This window comes from Anastrepha obliqua, chromosome 5 (genome assembly GCF_027943255.1).
Source record: "Anastrepha obliqua isolate idAnaObli1 chromosome 5, idAnaObli1_1.0, whole genome shotgun sequence".
Taxonomy (NCBI): Eukaryota; Metazoa; Arthropoda; class Insecta; order Diptera; family Tephritidae; genus Anastrepha; species Anastrepha obliqua.
In genome coordinates this window covers 75,569,823-75,588,861 of record NC_072896.1, presented here as the reverse complement: position 1 = coordinate 75,588,861, position 19,039 = coordinate 75,569,823, and the positions used below count along the sequence as shown (strand labels likewise).

The 19,039-nt window shown below is 36.0% G+C and overlaps 1 protein-coding gene across 1 annotated transcript in view; it reads right to left on the bottom strand.

Moving 5' to 3' along the window:
- Positions 1-15,760: 15,760 nt before the first annotated feature.
- Positions 15,761-19,039, bottom strand: part of LOC129248085 (serine-rich adhesin for platelets-like) — a 138,610-nt gene continuing 135,331 nt past the window's right edge. The window contains exon 12 of the mRNA XM_054887519.1: positions 15,761-17,316. Within this exon, the coding sequence (XP_054743494.1) occupies positions 16,903-17,316 (414 nt within the window). The 3' untranslated portion in view covers positions 15,761-16,902. The remainder of the gene's footprint in view (positions 17,317-19,039) is intronic.

The following is a 19,039-nucleotide window of genomic DNA, read 5'->3' as shown; positions in this document are numbered from 1 at the left end:
TGGTAAATCTTTTAGTTCGGACCTTGCTCTCCAAAATGGTCCAAAGACAATAATCTATCGGATTCGCTTCTGGTGAATTTGAGAGCCATTGCGTGGACGTTATGAAGTTCGGAACGTTGTTTTTTAGCCATTCTTGGTGCACTCGAGCTTTGTGAGACGGTGCCGAGTCTAGTTGAAACGTCTTTGGTCTGCCACCGAAATGTTTGTCTGCCCACAGTTTCAAAGCAACCTCCAGAATACTTTCCCGATAATATTTCGTATTTACCTTAACGCCAGGCTCGATGAAAACGATTGGAGAGCGCCCATCTGTGGTTACAGTGGCCCAAATCATTACCTGTGCAGGGATCTGCCTCCTAGTGGCCAATCGATTACTCAAATTCTCGTATGAACGGTCGGTTAAATAAATCTTATCGTTTTGGGAGTTTACGAATTGTTCAATTTGAAAAATTTTTTCGTCAGAAAACACAATGTTCGGAAATTGACAGATTTTAGGTAAGCGAAGCAGCTCCTTCGCTCTCTCAAGTCTGACTTGTTGTTGCTTTGGTGTGAGATCGTGCGCCTTTTGGATCTTGTAAGACTTGACTTGAGATAATTTTTCAGTATGCGATGGATGCTACGGTTAGATATTTTCAGTACTTTCGCCATTTGATTGTCACTCCGTCGGTGATTTCGCTCAAGTCGCCTCTTCACTTTTTGAACCATTTCACGTGACGTTGCAGTCTTTTGATGACCACCTCCATGACGTTTTCGCGATGCTACCGGTATCATTGTAACGAGTAATGCTGCGATAAAAAAGAACTTTATTTACTTTAAGGGGCTCGAGCTCACGAAAAATCGCTGGTTCTGATTTTCCAGTCAAATATTTATAATGCAATCACACGATTACGTTCAAAATCAATTACTGATTTTCTTTTTTACTCTCGGCAAAATGCTTCCGCGCTCTTATGAACAATACTCTGGAGTGCCAACTAATAGGTAGCTGATGCGCGAGCGGTCTGAAGTTGGTTACACTTCGAGTGCTGGACCCTGTATATCCATTCTGACGACATTACCCGGCCAACGAAGCCGTTGGATCTTTATTTCCTGCACTATGTCTACGTCATCATAAAGATCGTACAGCATTGCTCCTTCGCCTATGAAACGCGCCGTCGCCAACGTGCAAAGGTCCAAAAATATTCTCAAACACTCCAAGGGACGCCTCATTGGATGTTGCTATCATCCAAGCTTCTGCGACATACGATAGGACAGGCATGATGAGACAAGTGCTTTATATGGAATAAAGTTATCCACGTTGTATGAAAAAAAAAAATTTATGCGAGTTTTGATCGACTTCAAACTTACACTTTACTATATTAAAATTTAATGATCTATAAAACTGCATACCCAGATAGTCTAGATATTCTGATTAAAAAATTGAAAATTTTTAATTTTTTGAAATTTGTTAAATTTTTGGAAGAATGATTTGTAAGATTTTTGAAGTATGAAAAATACATTAAACAATTTTTATTTAGTTATATGGCACATTTGTATTACATACAAGCAAATTATTAGAAAAGTTCTGTTTAAAGCTATAACAGAACAATTTACTAACAACTCTGTGCCTGGAACTTCGAAATCTCCATAGAGCGTTTAAATTCGATCGATAAAATAAATTTTGTTTTCGTTCATAAAATTACATCGCCTTAGCGCAGCTCTATTTTATATTTATTAAAATTATAGCAATATGCATTTATTTAAATGACAAATTTACTTTCAGCTTTTTAATTATGATTTTATTATAATAATATTAAAACCGCCTTAACTTTTATGCGCAAACACACATCTGCATGTGATTAAAAAGCCACAATTTGCAAATTGCATGTACGAGTATGTATGTGTATGCGTATACGTATGTTTGTGTTAAGTGACAGTAATTTTTCATCATTATTTATTTATAAGCGTTATACTTTTACCTCTTCCCTTCCTCTCTGGTGGAATAGTTCGGAGTTTTCGTTTGAAAGCGTTTGGGTTTTCAATTAATTAAACCAATTTATAGAAATTTTAATCATTTTACTATGTGAACGATATTGCTTGTGCACAACATTTTTTTTTTCATAAACAATAATTAGGTGTTTTTTTTAACGTAAATCCATCTTCATCACCTTTCATTACACATTTACATTTATTACCATTCAACAAATTTGGTGAGGAGGCAGTTTTGAAATGTGTTTATGAAGAACGTTTTTTACAATGAGGAAAAATCGTTTCTTTAATTTTTTTTTATTAAAATTGTGAAATTTTGAGTAGAACTATTTAAAAATTTCGAAAACACTTTCATTTCAGCGTGTAGAGGAGACGTGTTTCTTGTTAGCTTTTTCCAGTGTAATATTATGCAGTTCTTATTCAAGGCTTTATAGCTTTCATACTCTGCTAGATGGTGGTAACTAATTCACGACAACAGTCAAACATTTTCGGATTTTTACCAATATGGTCTCATGCACGCAACTCTCTTTTTTAACATGATTTTGAAATAGCACTAGTCAGTATTAAATGTTTTCACATGAAATTTTCGTTTTTGCATGAATCTCAAAACAAAAAAATGTTTTCCTAAACAAAACATAATTCCTAAAAGGATTCATACTAAAAGCCCAGAGTTGGTGCGATGTTAAGCCTTAAAGACAAAGTTCAAGATCCCTAATAATCTATTTAAAATTATTCGCAGCTATCTAAGCAATCGCGTACTCTTATACGAATATAAACTACGATGAAGTTCTTCGAGTAGGGATGCCTGAGGATGTGCATCTAGTTTGATACGCACATGACATTGCAACTGAAATAATTGCTCGGAACACTGTCGAAGCCAAAAGGAGTTAAATCAAGAGATGATCCGAGTACAAACATGGCTAGAGGACCACGGATAAAAACCGGCCACCGAGAAAACAGAGCTAATTCTTCTAACCAAGAGACCTATCCCATTAGAAGTAGATATACAAGTCCTCGACGCCACTTAATCGACAAAAAGAGTGGTCAAATACCTAGTAGTGCATTTAGATGCAAGACTAACTTACTGGGCGTACATAAATCAGGCTCCCAGAAGAGCTGCCAAGTAAGCGACATGTGAAGTAAGCTTATCGTAAACTTTGGAGGTTCAACTCAGCGCAAGTGAAAACTTTTAATGAACACGACGAACTCGCTTCGTTATGGCTGATTCGCTAAGGGTTAAATGCCGGCGAAAAACTCTGCAATCGGTGCAAAGCATCTGCGTACTCAGAGTGGCTTCTTCATACAGAACTGTAGCAGAAGCAGTGGTTTTAGTTATCAGCGCAACTATCCCTATAGATCTTTTAGCACAAGAGCGCAAACGGAAATGGCAGGCAAAAATCTCAAGAATTCCAAGACCATGCTTCTCCGACATTAGAATTCAAACGCTCACATTTGGGCAGGCAGGATGGAGCTCTGAGCAATACGGCAGATGGGTAGTGAGGGTGAGTAGAAAGAAAGCATGGTGAAGTTAACTATTACCTCACGCAGTTTTTGCCGGACATCGGTCCTTGCGCAAGTATTTTTGATGAATGGGATAGGTGAACCACCAAACTGCATTTATGGAGATACTGAACATGATGAAGCAGAGCACACCTTCTTTAAATATGAGAGGTGGAACGGCTCTGCAACGGGCCATTGGGGTATTTACACCTGAAGAAATAATTGAGAAAATGGTGATAGGCAAAGAAAAATGGAATGCTGTCTCAAATTTCGAAAAAAATGTGCCGAAGAACACATATGTTTTTCAAAACAGACGACCCTGGACGCAAACTGAGTAAGTAAATGTCCTTCTTAGGACGCCGTTTTGGACCTCCCCACCTTGACACAATTCGGAAGCAGTCCCGGTGTTCAGGAAAAAATCCAAGAGAAGAGGAGTGATGTTATTAGTGGAATCACCACAAACGTAGTAACGACGTTTACTATATGGTGCGAAGGCATTTTTAGTCCAACCTCACCGCCAAAAAAAAAAAAAAACAAAAGCTCAACTAGGCATTCAATGTATTCTTTAAGTCACGTCTAGCTGAATAACAATCAAGCAAAATTTGGATTTTGAATCATTTTTTTATTGAATAAAAAAGAAAATAATTTTGAGTGATGGAAATTTTTATTTGACTTGCTTGTCTGTATACTACAGCTCTCTCGTTCATAAGTGTCAAATTTGATTGACGTACGATGCCATTAATTCTGATTAGTTTGAACAATTTGGCGCCACCTTGTGTAAGTCACTCAAGGAAGCAAAAACAATGACTAACAGAGACCTTGTTTTAGCACAGACTTACGTATAACGTTTTCACTAACGAGCTTCATGTGTTCTTTTTTCTGTGAGTTAAAATTCAAATTCGCCCAAATTTAATGCTCGTGAAAATTGTCATGCGATGACTAATTAGCATTTTCAAGGCGAATTATCGAGACATGATTCCATTGATCAACTTACTTCGACTCTTGACGTTGAATTACCAAACTTAGCCATAGTGAAACACTGGTACACTGTGAAACAATCAATGCTGGGCATCAATTGATAACGAAAGATCGTTCTTCGAAATATTGCGACATAGAAACAACCTTGGACATTACCGCGACCAGCATACATTCAATCTTCCACGAACATCTAGTAGTCTAGAAGATTTGTTCTCATTTGATATCGCATAGTTGGACAATTGGAAACATTGAAGAAATTCAGCCGCAGTGGTTCAAATCACGTCTGCGACATCTTAACGGGAAACGGACATTAGATCTATGCATATCCGCTGGAAACAAAAAGCAATTGACAATATGGGTGATCCCAGACGAGTTTAATGCAACAAAAGTTTTTCGAGGAAGAAACAACTCAAAGTAAATGGTCCCTTATTTTTTCAGAAATTTTGGTTGTGGCGAATTTGCACCACTAAACAGTCGCACAACCATTTGTTTGCCAGCAGTTTGCGGATAATTAAGGAAAACCAATTCCCAAGGCGAGTCATTCTGGCGGTTTGGTGCATTTTCTCCGTATAACGAATGTTAGGCATTTTTTCTACGTGGACGGAAACATAAAGCAGCGTCAGCAAAAAATTTTGAAATTTCTACGCGATATTTTCATAAAAAATGATTACAATTAAATAAAAAGCCATAAAATTGTTAAAACTTGTCTCAATAAGCCTCTGACATATAATTATTTAATGCAGAGTTTATCCACATGCCTCAGCTGTTTCTTTATATAATTAAAAAAAAAATATATATATATATATATATATATGTAAAGTATCTGTTTGCAATTGTAATTTATTATAATATTACTTAACGATCTTTAGAAGGTATTTGTTAGCCTTTTTTTACAATATTTTTTCTGCTTGGAAGGAGCGCGCGAACCGTTCTCTACCTAGTTAATGGGCTGTAGAAGCTATAATATTGGGAGTTTCCTTAAGATACTATACTTTCGAGATATCCAAAAAACAAAAAATCGATTTTTAAATTTATACCACAGGGTTAAGGGGGCCCTGCAACTAATGCGGATTGACAACTAGGAATGAAAATTAGTGTAACTTAAGCGGATTAGGAAAATTTTCGATGGCAACATTGCCGAAAAATTACAGTTAATATCTATTGGGAATGAAAAATAGTGAAAGTTTTAAAGAGAAGAACAAGAAATACTAAAAACAATAATTGCAGCATTAAAATTCTGGAACAATGTGATGAACACAACAGGGGCTTTTTCGTTTTATTTTTAAGTTTAAAAATGCGTTTTTCCAATTTCAGATGGCAATTATTTTTTAGGGCAGCTAATACTCGTATTTGTCGCCTGCGATCCATCTTTTACTGACAAAACTATCAATAAACAAATCAGCTGTTCACAAATTCGCGTATCAACCATCTGTCATATTACAATTTTAATCTGGGCTATTACCAATCGCATATTCCAAAAGTATCAAAAAAAAGGTATGTAAACTAAGTAGTACAACAAGAATTCCAAATCTACTTATATATATATAATTGGCGCGTACATCCTTTGTGGGTGTTTGGCCGAGCTCCTTCTCCTATTTGTGGTGTGCGTCTTGATGTTGTTCTACAAATGGAGGGACCTACAGTTTCAAGCCGACTCCGAACGGCAGATATTTTATGAGGAGCTTTTTCATGGCAGAAATACAATCGGAGGTTTCCCATTGCCTGCCGAAAGGCGACCGCTATTAGAAAAACGTTTTTCTTAATTTTGGTGTTTCGTGTGATTCGAACCAACGGTCTCTCTGTGAATTCCGAATAATAATCACACACCAACCCATTCGGCTACGGCGGGCAAATCTACTTTACTTCGCCTACACAAGTGCCTGGATTTCAGACTCCGTTACTGTATGTAAGAGCAGTAGTAGTTATCGATTTTGGTATATCAATGTGTTAGAAGAGATGCGCTATATGGATAGTTTTCGTGAAGGAGGTGGGGGAAATTTTCGCCAAGCAGAGGAAAGATTTTTCCATATTTGAATTTGTTAAGGGGGCAGATCTTCCAGAGAACGAGTTTTTCAATAAATTTTGGCGAAAAACTGACAGTATTTATTATCTTAAACAATTTACATATTTTTGAAATAAAAAAAAAAAACAAAAAATGGCGGCGCTACAGCTGCTGAACGTGGCTTCTTTAATTTGCGCCGTAGAATATACAGCCTCTTGTAATCAACTGAAATCAACCAGACAAACATTTTTCATTAAAATAAGTTATTCCGCTTTGCAGTTACCTATTTTTGGCGAAAAAAGGAAAATTTGAAGTGAAAAAGAAAAAAATTACATTGTTTTTATAAACAAAGTGATCAAAACAATATTTTTAGCGATGGTCAATATAAAATTTGAGGTACATGCAAAGGCCAATAGAATATTCTTGTAAAATTTTAAGTTGATATCTTGATTACTTTTTGAGTTATATTCGACAGCGCGGAAGAAAAAGTATTTCGAGAAAAACACGATTAAATTTTTCGTTCTTACTCATTTTTCACTTTCACTAGGGACTTTCTATTAAACTCAAAATATTGAAGAGATATTCCTTAGATTGTAAATGAATTTAAAGCAAAAAAAGTATGGAAAATTTTAAAGTGTTGGAGGAGCTGCCCCCTTAATTAAAATACTTATAAAAGAGTGATAAAAGTAGGTAAATTTATTACCCTAAGCATTTTTCTGTGATATATAGATATAGCAAAAAACAATTTATAGCCTTCTGAAAAGAATTGGCGTTAGAAGTCAAACTTTGGAGAAGAATTTCAGTATAAAATTGAAGGCTGCCTTTTCTAACCCCATCGTCTAAAAGAATTACTTAAATTATAACTTTACCATACGGCTGCTGTTTTAAAAAAATTGTTTAACTCATTTTTGAAAACTCTATATTTGAAATTCAATCGAATATAAAAGGGAATAGAGAAAATAGATGTTTTTAAGAAGCCTTTAACAGGACAACTGATCCGGTCAAATGCCATATTCCGCATTTTCTCAGCCTTGCCGAGACGCATCACATGTACTGCCCTTTCAAATGCATCTATTTGTTAGAATTTCATGAAATTTAAAGAGTGCAACTTTTCGACGCATTAACTGCCAATAAATTTACTCAATAGAGACTTTTTGTAAAGAGTGCTGTTTGTTTTTAAATACACTTAAATACTCGTACATGAATAAATTAAATATTCATACGAAAACTTCGGATATGCCAAATTGGTAAACTGTATTGAATTATTCATACTTTGTTTTGTGATTATATGCAAATTTTTATTCTAACTTATTACAACGAATGATTGAATACTTTACTATCAATATATTTTCGCACAAAGCTCCCTACAGTTCTGGTGTACGTATTTTTCTATTCATGGGCTCACAGGAGTTTCAATATAATTATAGTTTGTACATATAAATATGATATATAGACGACCACTTCATATTGCAAATTTATTTGTGAAGCATTCATTTTGATTTGCCGGCATATTTATGCGAATTACCAAATTTCACTCTGCACTGTCATTAGATTTGCCTGGTTGATTGTCAGTATGCCGTTGAGAGTCTTTGTTGCTTATATAAAATTCTATGACTTTAGCGTCATTTAATAATCACTCTGGGTATTTATTTGCGCTAGTTTGGCATAAATACATATGTGAATATCGGGTGTTTTTTTAAAAGCTTGAGAACTTAAAAGCATAATATACAACAGAACTATTTTTGGAATGGATTTTTTTTAATTATAATCTGGTAGATAATTTCATGGCTTTATTTTTTGAATATGATATCCGGCATACGTTCGTCGTGACTACAAGTTACGAGTACATGGTCCTTACGATCAGTCTAATTTTTGAATAATTTCCAATAAATCTGGCCGTATGGCGTCAATGGTGGCTAGAATGTATGATAACTTGGCTGTCTTGTTGGAATCAAATGTCGTCGATGTTTAGCTGATTAATTTTTGGAAACAAAAATTTAGTCCTCATGGCTCGATAGTGCTGGCCATTCTCTGTAACGACTGCTCCTTACTCATTTCCAAAGAAATAAGGACCGATGATGCCCCCGGCGTGTAAGCCGTACGTAAAATAGACGAAGTATTCTATGAACTTCCGCGAACAGATTTATTTTTTTTCAAAGTAAATTTCCACAAATTTGGAAGCATTGTTCTGGCATAAAACAATTCATGATGACCAACCTTACTAAGCATAAATGCGAACATAGTTTGTCGTTCCCAGCTGTCAACCCATAGTTATCGATATCGATAGTTCTCATGCAAGTGAGCAAATACCCGATACTAAAGTTGTTTATTCATTTTTAATTTGATGAAAAAAGCATCATGTTCAATTATTCCTTTTTTTGGCGATATTTAGCTTCATTAAAATAATGCAACATTTGAAAAATATTGTCCTAAATTTTTATTGAAAAACATTTGAAAATTGTGTAAGTGACAGATAATCTTCGGACGCACCGCGCAACAAAATAATCTGAAACAAAATATCATGCATTTTTTAAAAGATAGGTTTTCGAGCCATCCTTTCAGATTTTTTCGATTTTTCAAATTCCGATTTTCGCTAATAAATCAGCTAATTTGTTATTGCAAGCCGCCGTAGGTGAATGGAAGAACGTCGTTTCGAACCTTCGTGAAACACCAAATTAAGAAAAACTTTTTTTCTAATAGCGGTCGCCCCTCGGCAGGCAATGGCAAACCTCCGATTGTATTTCTGCCATAAAAAGCACCTCATAAAAATATCTGCCGTTCGGAGTCGGCTTGAAACTGTAGGTCCCTCCATTTGTGAAACAACATCAAGACGCACACCACAAATAAGACAAATAGGAGAAGAGATCGGCCAAACACCCAAAACCGGGTGTAAGCGCCAATTACATATATATATATGCATAATTTGTTATTGTAAGATTAATAATTATTCAAAAAGGGGTATTCAGGGATACCTGGGGAATTATTTGATGAAGCAAAATTATCCATCAGATTCAGTAGATTTTGGGTTGTGGGATGGAATTCAAAAATAAGAGGTATCAGAAAAATGCTTTTAGGTCGAGCTGGTATACATAAAACCAACTCGTTTGCCATTCTCAGTTGTCAAACCACAGTTATCAATATCAGTGTTCTTCTGCAGCTAACAAAACACCCGATACTTTGACATTGTATTGGTGGCTTTGTTTGTCTAAATAAGTTTCAATTACTCAGTTGTTGGTAATTACGGTCAAATTGTGCGTGGGATACTTAAATTAAATATTTCATTTTAATTTGAATATTATTTGTAAAAAAATTTTTTTTGTATTTAGTTGGTCGTCGGTGGGACTAATTTCGCAATGTTGGTGGGTTGAGCAAAATAATTTAGTAAAAGTTTTGTCTAATAAATTATGAGCAGTAGATTTTATATTCAGATAGGTCTGTAGGGAAAATGTTGTTGTAATTTATTATGATAGAGTTTTTATGTTTCCTAGAAAATGTGTGCCATTTAATTAAATATGAAAATTTTTCGATTTTGTGAACTAATTTCAAATATTATGTAGTTGGCTAAAATCGATATATTTTGATATACAATTTCTGTGCATAGTTGCATTAATTAAAAGTATAACTAAATTATTTGCCTAATGAAAAGTGGTATGTAGTCAAATCTATTTAGTGTCAAATCTGCTTCATCTCTAAAGATGATTTCGCGTGGAAACCTGGCAACATGTTCAAAGAATCAATTTATTAAAAGTATTAAACGTTTCGTACCAGATTATGACACTCGCACAATTTTTGACTTCCTTTGTCAATAGCGCAACAAATTTGCGGGCTCTCCATGTTTTTTTAAACAAATGATAAATTGTACTTGAAGACATACTTCTGCTGCTTCTAAAGTTGTATGGAGCACAATGCAAAGAATATAGAAATGTCACCAACATTAGACCGTTAATCGGCGCTCAGCGATTTTTAAGGAATTAGCTGATTTGCTAACGTAACCGGGTGACGACAGAACTGAGATTGGGGTGGTAATGATGAAAAAAACTCATGTTACGTCGCTGCCGCTTGAATAACGACTGATTGGACGAGTGTGCGAATGCATGTGAAATGAGCGGGCAGAAATCTGTTGTCGAGTTCTCGATACGTAGCAGCAAAAGTTATAGGCCCATCACAATAGGTTCGTTGCGGCAACGAATTTGACTGACAGCGAAATAAATTCTGTCTCAAGAATGATAGGGAAGAAGATTGCGCCTTCCGAATTCGCCGTGTCGCAAGAGTCCATCAATAAACAAACAAATGGAAGGAGAATTACTTGTTTTTGAAGAAGACTAGGCAAAAGCAATGAAAACAACAAACACAAGAAATGATACGCGCATACACATACTTTCTAGGCATAGCGTCTTCCGCATAAAAACGTCAAAAACTGCATTTGGAGGCTTTATATTCATTTGTGCTGTAACAATTTAATACGCACATTAGTTTGTTTAGTTCTAATCTGACAAATCACAATATTACCAAGCCAGAATTTTCACAAACATGTAATTTCTCCTATGTTTATTAGATTTGTTCGTGTGTTTTGTATAGCGAAGGGAGCTGACGTCAGAGTAACTGTTATTTATTATCCTTCATTATTCAATTCGCCTTGATTATGCGCATTTGAGTCGAAGGCGCCACATACGTGCCATGCACCAATGCTGAATTACACAAAAACTGGCAACTTTCTACTTTTGCCATACGGCAAGTGCGGTAAAAATGACAACAAGGAATAATTTTGTTTCGCGCAAATTTTAAACGATTATGCACTTTATTACATCTAATTAAATGCAGAAAAAAATGGAATTTCAATTCAAATATACCTTTAACATTTCGATAAAAGCTTGAATGAGTAGGAAAAGGCTAGGCTTTCTCTTGAAAAGTGAATGTGCGTCCCGATTTCGAAGTTATAGTCGACTAACATAAGCCCTTTTTCGCTTCAAAAATCTGTCAGTTCAGAATATATTTCACATGTGTTTACACATTTACCGTACATAACGATACATTTTGCACGTCATGTCAGTCAAATGCGTTGCCGCAACGGACCCATTTTGACAGCCTCATTACTCTAACAATTTTGCTTCCGATGACCAAACTGTGAGCTAATTCGACAGAATCGGCTGATTGGTTGACGTCACTTGAGATGTGTTTAACAAAATTTAGCTTATATTAGTCATATACGAATGTCATGGCATGAGCATTGGCTGTGTTGATTTTTTTCGTATATCACTAACACCAGCTAAATTTGGTTAAACATATACCAAAAGATGTGTCAGCCAAAGTTCCTATCAAAATTTTGTTTTTTACCATAGCTATCAAGGAAACCTTCAAATCTATAATCCCTGTAATCTGTCATACGTGATATTGAGATCGACATTTTTATCACAGTTTCAGTAAACACACCATCGAAGCTTAGATTTTTCAATATGCTTTGAGCGTTTCTATTTTCGCTCTTCTCGCAGCTCGTATATCCCTTTCTGCCATTTGGGAAAATTTGCCGTCCAACGTCAGCTCGGAAAACTAGCAAAGATATTCATTATGAATTCTGCACATAATTATGAAAGTGGTCTAAGTTAAAAAGAAATAGTTCATCATTTATTTCGTATCCACCTTATCTTAAACTATATGTATTTCATGTAATTTTCACGATATCCTCAAAAATGAACCTTTAGATAGTGAATGTAATTTCAACGTTATACCCAGTTTCTTTAGTGTTAATTACGAGATTGGTCTAAGTCAAAAATTTGAAGAAATTACATATAAACATAACTTGAAAATAACGCATGACCCTCCCCTTTTATTATGAGCGAAATATGTCTACAACTTTGGCTTACATAATTTCCATAATGACAATGTGAAGATGTAATGGTTAATGGTTAATGGTTGTAAAGGGTTAAGGTGTGGCCCTTTAGCACTGCGACCATATTGATCTATTGTGAACCCTATGCTGTCTATTGACTGTTAAGTATGCTTATGAATTGTACCAGCTCCTTCTGAGGGAGTGATTGAAGGTCTACATCTGTAAGCATGAACTTGTTTAAAAACCTTTTCCTTCTATGCGTCAACCCCGGACATTCGATAATGAGATGTTCTATAGACTCCTCATCTTCGCAGCAGAATCTGCAGGTGCTGGTGTTAGTTATGCCTAATTTATGTAAGTGTTTGTTGCAGGTGAAGTGACCCGTGAGGACGCCTGTGAGAGTGCGAATGCTCTTTTTGTTTAACGTGAGGGCCATGTTAGCTCTTTTAGCGTTGAAACTTAGGAACTTTTTGGAGTGTATAAGACCCTCTACATTGTTCCAATGCTGATTTAATAGAGTTTTGGCCCAGTATTTTACTTTTTGTTTTAGGTTGTTTTTGTTGAATCCGAACATAGGACTAGGTCCGATGAAGTTTTCATCTGCCCCTTTTTTGGCTTGAAAATCTGCCTTTTCGTTGCCGTCATATCCCTCATGTCCCGGTACCCAAATTAATGAAACATTGTTTTTGGATGCCAGATTATTGAGTGCCTTGTGGCATTTTAAGAGGGTTTTTGAATTGTAGGTATAGCTATCTAAAGCTTTTAGAACTGATTGGCTGTCCGAGAGTATTTTGATCTTTACTCTCTTGTGGTTTCTACGTTGCATGATGCTTACTGCTTCCATTATTGCGTATAGTTCCGCTTGGAAGATAGTGGTGTCCCTGGTGAGAGTGTATGATTTGTGGATTCTGGGTCCCACTACTCCTGCTCCTACACCATAAGGTGTTTTTGATCCATCAGTGTACCATTTTTGTGAATCATCATTCATCCATTTCGGGTTTGTTTTCCACTCGATCCTCTCAGGAAAGGTAACTGTTTATCCGTTTGTGAAACAGAGGGTTGGGTCAATGTGGTCTGAAACTTGAGCCATGCTTATGGTGTTTCTGATTGTATTTAGGATATTTAGGTGACCGGTGAGGTTGCCCAATTTGAAATTTTCTTTCATGTGTAGCATGAGTACTTGCGTAGCTGCTTCCTCTTGGATTGCCATATGAAGTGGTGGGAGATTAAGGAGTGCTTCCATGCCAGCTGTTGGGGTAGTTCTCATAGCCCCTGTGATGTATAGGCAAGCAAGCCTTTGTACTTTTCCCAGTTTGGTTATCGCTGTTTGTTGGATAGATTTGCTCCACCATACTAGTGCCCCATACAGTATGATTGGTCTAACCATTTAGGTGTATATCCAGAGGGCCATACTAGGGCTGAGGCCCCAGGATCTCCCTAGTAATTGTTTGATGTGAAGATGTATGTACGGGATGAAACTTCAGCATTGAAAGGTGCACAGGAAGTAGCATCATGCATTTTAGCGCATATGGAGGATATTATAACTACTCAAAAACTCGTAATAGCTTACAGTGATGCATGATGGTCCAAAACCGTAATCAGTTAACTCATTACAATAATAATAATACTTAAACGGCAAGCCACAAATTTTTCATATCGGTTCATTTCTTTTTACCGCATTGCCGTGATTTCGGTTTGATAGAAATGAAAATAAAAAAACGACTTATTTATACAACTCTGAGCAGAATTGATAGAAAAGTGAAGAAGGAAAAAACCATTTTATTTCGTTGAAGTCACTGAAAGAATCAATCATGAAAAATCAAGAATAAAAAATACCGCGGAGGAATTTATCTCTTGGCTGAAAATTCAATAAGTGCGTTTCCTGAGAAATGATGATGTTCTACAAAATTTCGTTAGTTGATTCTAAATTCCACGTTTTGAATCTTTTACCTAATAGAGGAAAACCAAAAATATATGAAAGTATTAAATGACTTCCATTATATACCAGCCCTAGACCAGTAACGGAAGATAAACATAGAGATATTAGGAGTTTAGTACCATACATCCCAAAATGAACATTTTAAGAAGAAAAATGGGGAAAAATTACGAAAATGAATTACTTTTTAAAAATAATTAATACGTGTTTATAAATTACTTAGCTAAAGTTATTGTTTCAAATAAAACTTATCGTTCTTTATTGTACTAAGTCATTTATAGGACCGTAGTAGCCGAAGGGGTTGGTGCGTGACTACCATTCGGAATTCACAGAGAGAACGTTGGTTCGAATCTCGGTGAAACACCAAAATTAAGAAAAATATTTTTCTAATAGCGGTCGCCCTCGGCAGGCAATGGCAAGCCTCCGATTTTATTTCAGCCATGAAAAAGCTCCTCATAAAAAAAATATCTGCCTTTCGGAGTCGGCTTGAAACCGTAGGTCCCTGCAATTGTGGAAAAATATCAAGAAGAACGCCACAAATAGGAAGAGGAGCTCGGGCAAACACCTAAAACAGGGTGTACGCACCAATTTATATATATATGTATATATATATTTATAAGACCTTCAATTAACTTTGAAAATGGTATAAGTCAATTAGAGCTTTAAAAACAACATATTCGTATGAAATTCATACAAAATTTCATATTGATAATAAATTTCCATTGATCAAAATTAAGAAAATTATAAATTATATTAGAAGGTCGTATAATATAAAAATATTTTTTAACTCGTTCAAACGCAATTCATTAAATATCTTGAAACAAGAAATATATGACTTAGACCACTTTCATAAATATGGGCACAATTATTTCTATTCCTTTGAATATTTGTTATATGTTGTGCAATTAATTTCTATTTATTATTATATTATATATGTATTTGTCAAATTTATATTATTTTTCAGTCATTAAGTAAATCCAAACCCTTCGTCTATTTGAACACCCTGCATTTAAAGTTTTATATTTTATATATTTTTAAGTTTTTCATTTTTTTAATATTATACAATACTCAAACTGATTATATAAACTGAAATTGTCATCCAGCGCTAGTATGAGCGGCTATCAGCTGCCATCTGAAATAATTCCCTTGACTTACCTTCATTTTTCACACCATTAAAACCACTCAACCAAAAGCGCAATGAAGAGCAGAAACTAAAAGTATTTTAATTGTTTGATTTTATTCAAGCAAATCAATAATTGCTTCTTTGATGCAACATTCAATTTATTAAACATAATGACAGCGCATTATTACGATTACACTTAAATTAGTTTCCATAATTTTTTCTTCTTCAATTATAAGCTAAATATTTTGCTTTGCATGACAACATTATTATAATAATTATAATAATCATTAATATTAATAGCAAAAGCAATTTATGTTTTTCTTTTTATAAACAATAACTTTTATCCTAAACTTTGCTTTCAACCATCATTAAACCAGTCATTTTTTGTGGAGCGAATCGTAGCAAAAGGTTAGATAATTTATTCAGTTTTATTCTTTTTTATGAGATTTTGTTGTTGCTGCTTTTATCTTTTTGAAACTGCATTTTTTCGTTTACTATTTATTTCTATTTCTATTTTTAGATTTATTTCAATTCTTAATTTCTTGCATTTTTTTTCTTGAACTAAACTTTAACCGAGCCTTCTTCAATCCTTCTACTACCTTAATTCTTAAGCCTGAATTGTCATGTCTGCACAAGTGTCCTTCAGTTTGTTTGCATGTCCACTTAAAGCGCTATAAAACACTAATTAAGTAAATATTTATATAATATGCGAATTTGCCATTTTGTTTAAATTTATTTAAATATTCCTTTCCACTCTTTTAAATTTGTTTAATTTTAGTTTGTTATTTTATTATCGCTTCAACGTCACCTTCAGTTGCTGCTACATAAAAATCTCCATAAGTAAGCTAATTAAACTTTCAGTTTGATTTCGTCCAACATTGTTACTTTTACTGCTTAGCACTTCATTTACACATCTACTTATAAATACATATTTATCCGTTTGCCTGTGTTGCCTGTGTGTCTCTGTGTCCGCAGCTACGCATTGGAATACGAAAATTTTCTATTAATATTTCAATACCAGCTGCAGGATCCGCACGAAAAAACTTCACAGCTTGAGAGACAACGCCAACAGCTGCATGCGCTTGTAAGCAAAATTGTCGCTTCTTTGCTGATGCCGTCGCTTCATTGCTGCTGCTGTTGTCTGCTTCAGTAACGCTTGTTTCGTCGGGCAATTATGTACTATTTTCAATTACTCTTATAATTATTTTGTAATTATTATCAGCGACATCTTTATAATCATCATCATTATTGTGATCATTACCAGCGATTGGCAATTAATAAGAATGCTTTGTAAATTTAACTAACCAGCTAGTGGGCATGTTGTTGTTGCTGCTGTTGGCACCTATGCCCTCAGCACCAAAATTCGGTCTTGCCGTCGTCGTCGCCGACGCTGTCGCCGTCGCAGTCGTCACCGTCGCTCCTCTCTCACCAGCACGCATACCCACTATAGCTCTAATTCGCTCCTTGCCAACAACACCCACCAGCGCACGCACTACAACTCTGCCCACAGCAGCAGCAGCAGCGGCAACAGTGTTGACGGCCACTACCCCCGCTGTGGCTCGATTTTCTCTGCCTCACTGTATCAAAGGTGAGTGCTGTGAATTCTCACTAAAATCAACTGTGTAATACATGTCATTCTCTAAATTCATCGCCAGATGCCGCTGAAACGGTCGTTCGTGCATTTGGCCGCCCAGCTGTTGCTGCTGCAACTGCTGTTGTCGCTGATGTGACTGATGACCACCACCGGTGTGCGCGGAGGGCAGGTGTCCGCGCGTCAGCGATGTCGTTGAGCCCGATGAGCGTAATGAACCTCCACCGGTGCCAACACCGCCGCCACCACCTCCCAGTCCCTTGCCGCTCAGCCAGTGCTTGTTCAGCTTGTTTTGGGATTTGCTGCGTCGCCCAAAGCCCAGAATGGGAAAGAATGTGGAGGAGCGCGTTGAAAATTTACGGTATGTCTGATTCACCTTGCAATGACAGATGGCGACCTGTAAGGGGAGAAGAGGGATGAGTTGAGGAATGCAGTGTTGAGTGAATCATGCTGTGTTGGCACTAAATTAGAAAATTAAGATAAATGAGTGAGCGAATGAGGGGAGTTGTAAAAGCTGCAAACGGGTGCTATAAAATGAGTTTTTTTCAACTTAACTTAAAAATGCAAGAAATCTAATATAAAACTGCTTAAATATTAAAATAAAAATTTAAATTGTTAAAAGTACAAGATTTCATCTTGTAAATCTTAAAACTTAAAAATCTTAACTTTATTGCATTTGAATATCCAGTGTCATTCGATTGGTTTCGGGTTCATTGCACCCTGTGGAAATGAAACATAAATTGACCGAAAAAATTGTATCTAGTAGAGGGTGCTTCTCCACGATCGCGGGCAAACGACGCAGTGCATTTCTGCCATAAAAAGGCTTCACATAAAAAACTATCATTCTGCGATTCGAACGTGGCATAAGGTTGGAGGTCGCTAAATTTGTGAAACAAGGCGCACATATAGTAATTTATTTCTTTCAAATAGGACGATTGCCACGGCAGCTAGTAGACATATTTTGTTTAAATGTTTTAATAAGCGATACAGTAACCCAAAGTTGAGCAAAAACAGCGACCAATATTTTTTAATATATTACGGCTATTCACTTGCATTTTTTTAAATAATTGATTTTTTACGAAAGGAGTATTTGCGCGTTCATTTATAAAAAAAGTATAGCTGCAAGGAAGGAGCGCATTTCATTGGCTGGTACGTTGAGCGCTCGCTAAGGAGGTAATTTTCAGCGGATTTTAGCAAAATGCAGGAAATTACTTTATTTTGAAAAGGTATTACATATCAATAGGCGACCGCCCTAGCCGAGTGGGTTTGTGAGTGACTACCACTCGGGAGTGCGTAGATTCAAATTTACGTGCATGAAACAGGCAAATAATAGAAAAGCTTTTTCCCCGAGTGTATTTCTGCCATGAAAAAGATCTTCATAAAAAAAAAATATCTGTTGTTCGGAGTCGGCTTAAAATTGTACAACAATGTCAAATAGGATTAGGAGCTCGGCCAACACCTAACAGAAGAGTACTCGCCAGTTATTTATTTATTTTTATTTTTTTATTTATTTATCAAAAGCTTTCTAATTTTAATAGCTACGAAAATATGGCAATTTGAAAGATACGGTTACATGGGATTTGGAAGCATTTTGTTTATATTATACAACCTAGGGCTGTCTGCTGTACCACGCATTCACACATATACAGTCAAAGACAAAGGCAGTAAGCGAGTGCGCTGCTAAAGCAGGCCTGTGGATTAACATTGCAAAGGCAAAGGTGATGTGCCTCAACACCACACCGCATCGTCCAGATACGCGGTATTAACATCGAAGAAGTGGACGAATTATGCTATGCAAGCAACCGTAACAGAACTGGCGGGTGCGCAGCTGACATACGCAATCGAATAGCAAAAGGTCGCGTTGTATTTGGCATGTTAGACAAAGTTTGAAGATCTTCGCACAAATCCAGGTGTGCGAAATTAAGTATCTTCGAATCAAACGTGAAGTCTGTTGTTCTGTATGGCTGCGAAACATGGAATACGACAATGTGCGACGTACAAGCGCTGCAAGCATTCATCAATCGTTGCCTCCAAAAGATTCGTACGAGCTCTCTGGCCAAACACCACTTCCAACACAGACCTCTGGAGTTTGACGAAGCAGATTTCTGTTTATCTCGATA